This window comes from Osmerus mordax, chromosome 3 (genome assembly GCF_038355195.1).
Source record: "Osmerus mordax isolate fOsmMor3 chromosome 3, fOsmMor3.pri, whole genome shotgun sequence".
In the NCBI taxonomy this organism is placed as follows: Eukaryota; Metazoa; Chordata; class Actinopteri; order Osmeriformes; family Osmeridae; genus Osmerus; species Osmerus mordax.
Window position 1 is genome coordinate 21,607,067 of NC_090052.1, and position 10,515 is coordinate 21,617,581.

Here is a 10,515-nt window from a genome sequence, read left to right on the forward strand (position 1 = left end):
GGGCGGCTGAAGAGGGTGGATAGACTCATTGTGTCCTCTCTGCGCTGGGTTAGGAGCGGATCAAATAGCTAACAGACATCTGTCCAGTTGCTGTCATTTGGCATTCAACTCCATGCTGATGCTCTTTATCAGCTCCCTGGCCTGGCTCTCCCCCCTCTCCTCTCTCCTCCTCTAATCCTTTGTTCTCTGGTCTGTGCAGGAATGGGCTCCTTTCTTCCAGGCCTTCATTATGTTCCAGAAGCCCAGAACGCCAGTCCTATTGTCCTCCTGGTTTCTCCTCCTTGCCGTGTTTCTCTCGGTGTTGCCATGACGTCTCCACGACTTGCCAGGTGCCAGGTGTACCCTCAGTGTCTTCCACACCTCGGGGTCCATGCTGTTCCCCCACCTCCCTTCTTGTTATCGTGGGGCAGCTCGTGTGTGGCGTGTGGTGGGTGTGGTATGTGTTGGGGTCTGAGGCGGTATGCGGTGCGGACTGTGTGGTATGTTCCTGGGTTGCCGGGCCCCAGCATTCCTGCTGACAGGCAAACGGCTGGACTGAGGCTGAACCGGCTCCCCCACCACCCTTCTTTGTGACCACACTTGTTTGGACCCGGTGGTGCTGAGTCATACAGCCGGTCTGTCTGCCCCAAGTTAAGCTCCCTGCTTTACCCTCTCCACCCCATTCACAGGCTCCAGCAAGGACCGATACCCCGAGAATAACTTCTTCGCAGTAGGAGTTCGTAAAGCCATGTCTAACTCACAGCGCCTGTCCGGGAGTGAGAGATGCCTCGCGTGGTTCTCCTCGGTGGAGAACGTCATGTCAGACGTATTTTGTTTGCGTGTGGTCACAGTGTGTGGTGCCTGAGTTTAGAACTATGGAACCCCGTCTTTCCAAGACTCCAATGGAATCAATAGAGTCTTTGTCGACAGGGCAGTGGGGGTGGGGCCCCTGGGCTCCTATTGGGACTGAGATTAAGAAATGGGATTGAGCCTTTACGAGAGCATGAGCTGACACAGGAGGCAGAATCGTTGAGTCGGTGAGACGCGCTTGATGTAGGGTAGAGAAGAATGCAGATATTTGCATACTGGGGTTTGGGAGTGCGTAGAATAGCAAAGAGGGTAGGGCCTGACACAGCGGGTCTAAAATCTTCGAACACTAAGTGGAGACGCGTTAAGCGGCCAAACAGAGCTGGCGACCGTGTTGTGTTGGCTAGACATCAGTCTGGTTGAGCGTCATTAAGATTCTGCTCTGCAGCGAGGCAAGGTAGCTTTTCTTTTGCCTCCTGTAAATGAGAGGAGTTCTTCATGTCTGACACATGAATCAGCTGTTTGACTTGGCTCGACCGAGAGTAAGGAAAGGGGAGAATTTGGCAAGGGTTCACGCCATCTCTCTCTCTCTCTTTCTCACTTGCTACCTCACTCCATTACCACCTCAGGATGTTTGTTCTCTAAGAGATACTACCTCAGTGACCAGATCTGTGGCAACCACTGTGACAGCCTCAGAAATCCAGGGAGGTGACACAATTAGTGTCACCTTAATGAGTAGGCCTTGCCGTAAATCCTTGGAGATGGAGCCTAGTAAAACAACAAATCATTGCCAGGCTTAGAGTCCTCTCTTTTAACCTCTGTAAATTGGAATTCAAATCACTTTGTTTAATTCTCCTTGAATACTCACCCTGTCTTTGGGCCAAAACTACAAAAGCTTGTCTTTTACTGTGTCCAAGTCTCGCTGATTCCCACTTTCCATGACTGACTGTAGTGTGAGGCTAACAAAGGGGTCCTTCATGGTCAGAGATGGTTAGATTTACTACCTGCTGTAAGGCCGGAGTTGGTCAGAGGGAAGAGGAGTCAGATGGAGAACATACCGGTAGTTCACAGATTGAGGAAGCATGCACGGTATGTGGTATTTCAGGATCGTGGTCACACTGTCACACTATGAGAGACAGTATGATGTTTCTTTTTCATGCCGTCACCGCAGTTTATTTCCGTTCTCCCTCAGGTAAATAGAAACTTCAAATCCTGTGAGGTTTACCCACGCCGAATGTCTAGAAAAGCCTGACCCAGTCTGCCTTCTCTGTTACCATGGTGATTGCTGGGATCTGTTTGGTGATGGCTTCTCAGTCATATGGGCCATCCCCCCTCAGCCAAAGTACCAAGCCCTCAAGTTCTGGGACAGTTGGGACAGCCCTAGGACCATTAGTTTCTCTTTCTTGTCAAGACCTAAAACAGTTTACAGTAGGATTGTATGGATCGTGTGCTTCGGTAGAAGCAATGACATCATGATCAGTAAATCTTCAGGGACAAAGAGGTGGCACCTAGGAGATGTCATTGGCTGTACGTTTTGTTGGTTGTACAACCATCCTTTCTCACTGTTGCCATCAACGACCACAGATGTAAAGGTACAAATGTTGTGAGATCTCCTGCCTTATACCCCAGTCTCCCTGGTATTTATGTCATGTCTTACAATATATCACAATGGATATCCTATTATTAATAACGATTTTTGGTTCAAATAAGCACGAGGAAAAGTTTTAAAAGGTGTTACATAACTGTATCTACATGTCAGTTCAGTGACATGTCACTGAGAGACCATCCCCAAGATATCGAGACCAGTTGTTTGCCCCACAGCCACAGCTGTCCCCTTTGTCTACCGTCGTCACCCCGTGCCACTGTCAATCTGTCCTGTCCCCCCGTCATAAAGCCACCGAGCACGGAGGAGGACAGTCTCATTCCTTCACCTGATGTCTTTCAGTCACACATAGTCCCCACCCATGTTAGTGTGAGCGTGGCAGGCTCTGTCGCGCGAAATCCCATTCATGCAAGTGTAAGAGATGCAGAAAGAGAAAAGTGAGAGAGAGAGAGAGAGAGAGAGAGAGAGAGAGAGAGAGAGAGAGAGAGAGAGAGAGAGAGAGAGAAGGAGAAAGAGGGAGAAAGAGATGGCTGGGAGGCATTTGTAGTTGAGTGGACGGGCAAAAACAATACTCGGCACATAGCTTTAGAATATCACTTAAACCAGCCCCCCTTTCTCTCTTTCTGCCCCATTCAGTGATACCCCCCCCCCTCTCTGTTCCACCCCTCCCTGGGGACTCTCTCCTCTGGGGAGGGGGTGGAGGGGGGAGCAGCACTATAAAAGGTCTGTTTCAGCCTTGACCCAGCTTCATTCCCCGCCATGGAAAGTCAGAGAGTCCAGTCCTCTTACAGGAAGCGTTTCGGGCCCCAGGGTGCCGGCAGTGGCGGAGGGGGAGTCCGGATCAGCAGCTTCTCTTCCGGCCGCCTCTCCCTCCACGGCAGCCCGGCCCGCCAGCTCGCCTACTCCAGCCCCGTCTCCAGGCTCTCCCTGGGCTCGGCCGGGGACCGGCTGGATTTCTCAGCCGACTCCCTGCTGAAGGCCCAGTACCGGGAGACGCGCAACAGCGAGAAGGTGGAGATGATGGGCCTGAACGATCGTTTCGCCACCTTCATCGAGAAGGTGCGCTTCCTGGAGCAGCAGAACAAGGTGCTGGTGGCGGAGCTGAACCAGCTGAGGGGGAAGGAGCCCAGCCGCCTGGGGGAGATCTACCAGGAGGAGCTGAGGGAGCTGCGCAGGCAGGTGGACGGCCTCAGTGCCGGAAAAGCCCGGATGGAGGTGGAGAAGGACAACCTGGCTTCAGACGTGACCACCCTCAAGCAGAGGTAGGAGCAGCCTGGGCTGATGGCGCTACATGACTTCATAAAGCAGGACATTTACGTTTCATTTACATTTAGTCATTTAGCAGACGCTCTTATCCAGAGCGACTTACAGTAAGTACAGGGACATTCCCCCCGAGGCAAGTAGGGTGAAGTGCCTTGCCCAAGGACACAACGTAATTTTGCACGGCCAGGAATCGAACCAGCGACCTTCTGATTACTAGCCCGATTCTCTAACCGCTCAGCTACCTGACTCCCTATGTCACATTTAATGCTGTGTTTTTCTCGCGCGCGCAGTCGCGGGCATATGTTTTTTGGGGCCTAAAGACTTTGTGCTCTGACTTTAAAGCGGTCTTCACTATGTTTCAGTCGGTGTTCTGAAAGGGTGTCCCACTTTTCAAACTTTGTCCAGCCAAACCCCCAACCCAGTAGCCCTTGAATGAGTGTGATGAAAAGAGAACTACACAATAGTAGGACAATTCCTTCAAAAGGAGCAGAGAAGGCAGGCAGCTGTTTTGTTGTTGCTTGATCATGCAGTCTCTTTCTAACGTGTGTAGGATTTTTTAATTATTATAAGATGCCAAATTTTTTAAGCATTTAAAAGGGGAAAAAAAGACACAATGGATACAAAGTCTTGGGTGCGTGTTACTGCTTGCTAATGGTTGCCTGTTATTTTTCATCCGTGAAGATAATTTGGGAGCAAAAGGTTTAAAGAAGCGAATGGTTAGTAACCAGCCTGTCGATCTGAGCCTGGATGGTAACTGTAGTAGGAGGTTAGAGGTCAGTCAGTGTGTCCTACTGCTGTATTAACAGATACAGATGTCAGTCCACTTTTGATAGTGTGAAAAAGCACTTTTAAGAGCGGGTCAGATGGAGTTACTTGTATGTGCACACTTTTTTTTGTTGCGAGTTTAGATGTTTCTATATAAGTAAGTGACGTGCATGAGGCTCTGTTGACTGTAGACTCCGCCCCGTGGGAAAGACAGATGGCTGCTGGACAGGAGTGAATGGCTAATGATGCATGAACTCCCCATTCAGCTTGGCCCGGCCCCTAACAACTATCTGCTAATGCTCAACAGGATCTCCTCTGGCCATTAGGTTGTTAAATTAAATGAACCGCACACAAACTTTATAGACTTAAAAAGACTTTAGAAACATTCGGACTGATATCCGTCACAGCAACATCAATTCTGTGTTGTGTGTCCCTCTGTTTGTGTGTGTCTGGGTAAGACTAACCACCTGTTGTTCTCGCTCCCAGGCTGCAGGATGAGATGGGCCTCAGGCAGGATGCAGAGAACAGCTTGAACACTTTCCGACAGGCGAGTCTCTCTCATCTCCTCATTACAATCTCTGAAATATATTCTTCAAGTATTGTGACTCATTCTGCATGTTTGTGTCTGTGTGTGTGTGTGTGTGTCTGTGTGTGTGTGCATGTGTGTCTGTGCGTGTGTGTCTCTGTGTGTGTGTGTGTGTGTGTGTAGGATGTGGATGAGGCGGCACTCAACCGTGTTCAGTTGGAGAGGAAGATCGACGGCCTGCACGAAGAGATAGACTTCCTGAAGAAGATTCACGAGGAGGTGAGCTAGTCCCCTCTGGTTAATCTCTCATCTTTTGACCGAGAATAAATAAGATTAAGTTGTGGCATCACTCTCTGACTCTCTGACTCTCTGACTCTCTGACTCTGACTCTCTTGACTCTCTGACTCTCTGACTCTCTTGACTCTGACTCTATGACTCTCTGACTCTCTTGACTCTCTGACTCTCTTGACTCTCTGACTCTCTGATTCCTCCTCAGGAGCTGCGTGAGTTGCAGGAGCAGCTGATGGTCCAGCAGGTCCATGTCGATCTGGACGTGTCTAAGCCAGACCTGACCTCGGCTCTGAGGGACATCAGGGTCCAGTATGAGTCCATGGCCTCCTCCAACATGCAGGAGACAGAGGAATGGTACCGCTCCAAGGTAGGAGCGTTGTGGACATGGCGTAGCAGGATTAGGGTTAATAATACACCCACACCTGGGCAAATCCCATTGTGCTTTTGTTCAGAAACAACAAAGCACACAATGCCTTTTTCAGACAAAGCCAGGTATGTGGCACGTGTTGAACGCTGCACATGCAAACACACACGCCGAAAACATCCGGTGCGCTCTTGTTTTGATGTCCAGTTTGCTGACATGACCGATGCTGCCAAGAGGAACGCCGAGGCGCTGCGACAGGCCAAGCAGGAGGCCAACGACTTTCGTCGGCAGATGCAGGTGTTGACCTGTGACCTCGAGGCTCTCCGAGGAACAGTGAGTCCATTCAGAACACAGACCTCCGATCATCCAGCCCACAATCCCAAACCCTCCGGTAACGACAGCGTTTTGTTTTACATTTAGTCATTTAGCAGACGCTCTTATCCAGAGCGACTTACAATAAGTACAGGGACATTCCCCCCCCGAGGCAAGTAGGGTGAAGTGCCTTGCCCAAGGACACAACGTCATTTAGCACGGCCTGGAATCGAACCGGCAACCTTCTGATTAATAGCCCGATTCCCTAACCGCTCAGCCATCTGACCCCCGCAGAACGAGTCCCTGGAGCGGCAGCTGCGTGAGATGGAGGACCGCTTCTCCGTGGAGTCGGCTGGTTACCAGGATACGGTGAGCCACCTGGAGGAGGAGACCCAGATGCTGAAGGAGGAGATGGCCAGACATCTGCAGGAGTACCAGGACCTGCTCAACGTCAAACTGGCCCTGGATATAGAGATCGCCACCTACAGGAAACTTTTGGAGGGGGAGGAAAGCAGGTCAGCAACGCGGGGCATGTAGCAGAGGAGGACGGGGGGTGTTGACCACAGCTATGACGAAAGAGATCCTTGAGAAAGCCATTTGTATCAAATAATATAAATGTAACGGCAGACGTAATGTTGCTTAATGTCTCGTGTTGATTGTAAAGCCCTCTCATGTTTGTCTTCAGGATCACTGTGCCAATGCAGAGCTTTTCCAACGTGCAGTTCAGAGGTCAGTTTGATTACCACAATTTGAACTTGGCATCAGATTATTCGCTCGACCTTTCATTGATAGATTAAATAAATATAAGTAAAATAAAAGATACAAATTATCATCGTCATAATGAAATTGAAAGGCATTAGGCTTCTTCCCTGTCTAAACTTCTACTCACTCGCTTCAGAGAATATGGACACCAGGATCCCCATGGAGGCCCATGTGAAGAAAAGTATCTTGGTGCGGACTGTGGAGACTCGTGACGGGGAGGTAAGCCATGGACGGACACCGTCGTCAGGCTGTGGTGGTGGGGTGGTGTGCTTCTTGGTTTGTTCCTACAGGGGGCAGCAGAGCATGTCACATCATTGTGGCTGAGCTACCGGTGTTTTAAAGACAATCTCTGAGACTGAGCGCACTTGACTATCCCTCCTGCATTGTGCTGTCAACTAATGAATTAATTTGGTCTCTCTTCAGATCATAAAAGAATCTACAGCTGAACGGAAGGATCTGCCTTGATCTGAAGGACACTCACAGCTCTGGCAAAACCTGCAACGCCATCCCCAGCAATGTTTGGTGGACTTTGACTGGTTTTGATCATGACACGTTTTTTTACCAGATTTCTTTCTCATCTCCAACTCCAAAGCCCCCCACAATCACAACTATCACACCATCCTACTCCTGCTCCCCATATCAACACAAGCCATGCCGGTTCATCAGTATAACAACACTACTGTCAAATACTTAACGTTTTTAGAACGTCTACCAAAAATATTTTTAGTTGCATTAAATAGATGTTTGATCCATGTTAGAGATAGGAAGTGTGCTGTGAGTACTAAGAAAGTTTACAGCGTTGTCTGTGTTCAAGATGCACACAATTTGTTTTGATTTCACTAACAGAACAGACTGTTCAACAGTTGTGTTGTTTTGAAATAGTTCCATGAGAGAAGGCCTTGGAATGTAGTGCTTGTGTTCTGCTTGAACCTGGTGCCAGGATGAAGCTATGTGGCTGACATGTATGTGGAAAGTGAGGAGGTAACTGCAGGCGCTGGAGGAAGCAGTGGTTGGGATCGGACAAGACGTCTTAGACAGAGAAGATGACAAGTGTGTAAAAGTGGTGAATTAGGCAGAGCTGTTGTAGAACATAGAAAGTTTTCACCCTAGTTTCTCCTTTTTACATTTACATTACATTTAGTCATTTAGCAGATGCTCTTATCCAGAGCGACTCACAGTAAGTATAGGGACATTCCCCCCGAGGCAAGTATGGTGAAGTGCCTTGCCCAAGGACACAACGTCATTTTTGCGCGGCCGGGAATCGAACTGGCAACCTTCAGATTACTAGCCCGATTCCCTAACCGCTCAGCCACCTGACTCAGCCACCTGACTTTTTAACTTTGTCCCACCGTTCCCCAGGGCCTCTGTTTGTCAGTGTGTTCGGTTCTGGCCCTCTTCCATGATCTCCATCCGTACCCATCTTCTCTGAGACTGGCTCTACCTGTCCACGTGGTGCTGCCTCTTTGGATGGAGAAGTTCTCTCCACAGAGCTCGGACACGCCACATTTCTCACATGAGTACTGTGCCACCGCTTGTCCACTTGAACACTGAGGGGTGTGCGGGACAGGATGAAAGTGGGACAGGGGTTTTTGGGAAGTCTTGTCGCGACCTTTCCCCTCAAACCCCTGGTAATCCTTCAGGCCAGCCTCTGGAGTGTCTGAGTGATAGGGGAACGACACAAGGGAGGTTGCCGTAGAGATAGCATGGTGCTGCCAGAACGAGTGCAGTGAGGTCCGGTCTCCTTGGCGACAGGCCTCTCACACAAGCCCTGTATTTTTTGTTGTGGGCTAGATGTCACAACACTAACTCTTTAATCCAGCTCTCCCCCTGCAGGAACCCTGCTGACAGCCTTGCCACCTGCTTATAATTAAACATGGTGTTTTAGAACGCTGGCCCTTCTCTCTTCGCTAAAGACTGATAGCGATTGTTCTCGGATGTGCTTTCCTCCCTCTCTCAATTTCTCTTTATTTCTCGCTCTCTCTCTCTCAGTTCGCCTTAGTCCTGGATGCTTCTTGCTCCTGTCTGCCTGCTGAAGAAACAAACAGCAGGAACACATTTATCTTTCGGCAAAATCAAAACTAACACCTGTGACTATAACCTTAGTTATGACCAACCCTTGATGACCATGGGTTAACACCAATAAAACTTATATTTCATCATGCTTTGTTTATTTCTTCATAAATGACACGTTGTATGCGTAAGTGAAATTCACTTCTTTTGAGTGTAACATGCACATACATTTCTATTGGATGGCCGTTGGCCTTACTTGAGCTACTGTTAATATGGATGAATGCACAGTTGGAAAAATTGCAGATGATAACTCAACATGCATCTGTATACATCACCACCATCACCACGTCAGGATGACAGATTCACTCTGACAGACAAGCTTGGCCTCATCATCCACATGATACAGCATGTGGGAGATGTCTAAGATGACAAACAGGAGACTGACAGCAATGGTCAATGTCCATCATGTCTATAGATGGTTTCTGACCATTGGCAAGGATTTGAGGTGGGGAAGCAGTCCACATGATTGTATCACGATCCAGTTCAGAGCGACTCCAGAGAGGCCTTAAGGGACGCAGGGACAGTAATATCTAGGCACAGACTCGACAACTCTATTCTAAATGATCAAACACTGTCCTATGATCGAGGACCCCTTATTCTCGTCTATCACTCTTCCGGTACAAAAGAGAGACAATCATAGAGAGATTGGAGAGAAGTGCTCTTGAAAGTTTTTATCATGGTTTCCTTGACATCATCCAACACAATCCCAGCATGCCACATGTTTTATATGGCCTATACGTTAATATATGTGTGTGACTGTTGCAAAGGTAGCTTTGTGTGTGTGTGTGTGTGTGTGTGTTTGTGTGTGTGTGCGTGTGTGTGTGTGTGTGTGTGTGTGTGTGCGTGTGTGTGTGCGTGTGTGTGCGTGTGTGTGCGTGTGTGTGTGCGTGTGTGTGTGTGTGTGTGTGTGTGTGTGTGTGCGTGTGTGCGTGTGTGTGTGTGTGTGTGTGTGTGAATAGTTGGTGTCAGGGGACAAGGCTTCAGTGTTTTATCACACAGCAACTCTCATCTCCTAAGAGTAATAGCCAATAATAGCTGCATGTGAGTGTGTGTGTGTGTCTGTGTGAGTGCATGTGTATGTGAGGGTGTGTGTCAGTGTAAACCCATAATATTAGGGTTAGGGTTGTGTCCGTTTGTAACTGGGATTGTGTTTTGTCTGTGCAATAGCCTGTTGGGCCTGGCTTTTATCTGTGGAATGGTGTGTCTCAGGTCCTGCCACAGCAGAAGGAATTCCAGCTAGATAAAATATTCACTCCGTCTGGGTGTGGACTCTGGTGTTTGACTTTGCAAGTCTTGTCCATCCAGAGAACTGGGAAAACGGGGAAAAAAGCAGAGCTGGGGTGACAGTCAGCTGACCTTTTTACCTTGGGTCTGATTGGACCTGGTGAAATTGGTGATAAGGTATAAAGTTAGGGAGAGGTCCCTAGAAGAGTGTACCTTTCAGTCACAGTGTCCTTCTCAGGATCAGTGTAGACTCAAACACAGCAATGCCTCTACACAACATTTTCATCTGAAGAACATGCAGAACTCTTAATAAGAGGACTCCATAATAGCCTTGCTGGCAGTCTAATAATCATTACAATCAACATAATGATTTGACATTCGCTTATTTCCTGACACATTTGGACACGAGAGTGCATGCAGACAGAATCGATAGCTCTGTCTGCTAATGTATTTCATGTACTGTATATGACATCAATAACTCAGTCACAACTCTGACGGGTGTGCATGCCAATGAGAACACACACACACACTCACACACTCACACACACA

At 48.6% G+C, this 10,515-nt stretch overlaps 1 protein-coding gene across 1 annotated transcript; it reads left to right on the forward strand.

Moving 5' to 3' along the window:
- Nucleotides 1–3,148: 3,148 nt before the first annotated feature.
- gfap (glial fibrillary acidic protein) lies at nt 3,149–8,831 on the forward strand. The gene is made up of 9 exons (XM_067232948.1): nt 3,149–3,651; nt 4,904–4,964; nt 5,127–5,222; nt 5,440–5,601; nt 5,806–5,931; nt 6,205–6,425; nt 6,596–6,639; nt 6,809–6,891; nt 7,096–8,831. Exons 1-9 carry the CDS (start codon nt 3,149–3,151, stop codon nt 7,135–7,137), a joined length of 1,338 nt encoding a protein of 445 aa, XP_067089049.1. The 3' UTR covers nt 7,138–8,831.
- Nucleotides 8,832–10,515: the final 1,684 nt, after the last annotated feature.

Coding starts and splice junctions, on each gene's coding strand:
- gfap (XM_067232948.1), top strand. CDS start 3,149: ATGGAAAGTCAGAGAGTCCAGTCCTCTTACAGGAAGCGTTTCGGGCCC. Junction 5,602..5,805: donor AGGAATGGTACCGCTCCAAG/GTAGGAGCGTTG, acceptor TTTGATGTCCAG/TTTGCTGACATGACCGATGC. Junction 6,640..6,808: donor TTCCAACGTGCAGTTCAGAG/GTCAGTTTGATT, acceptor CACTCGCTTCAG/AGAATATGGACACCAGGATC.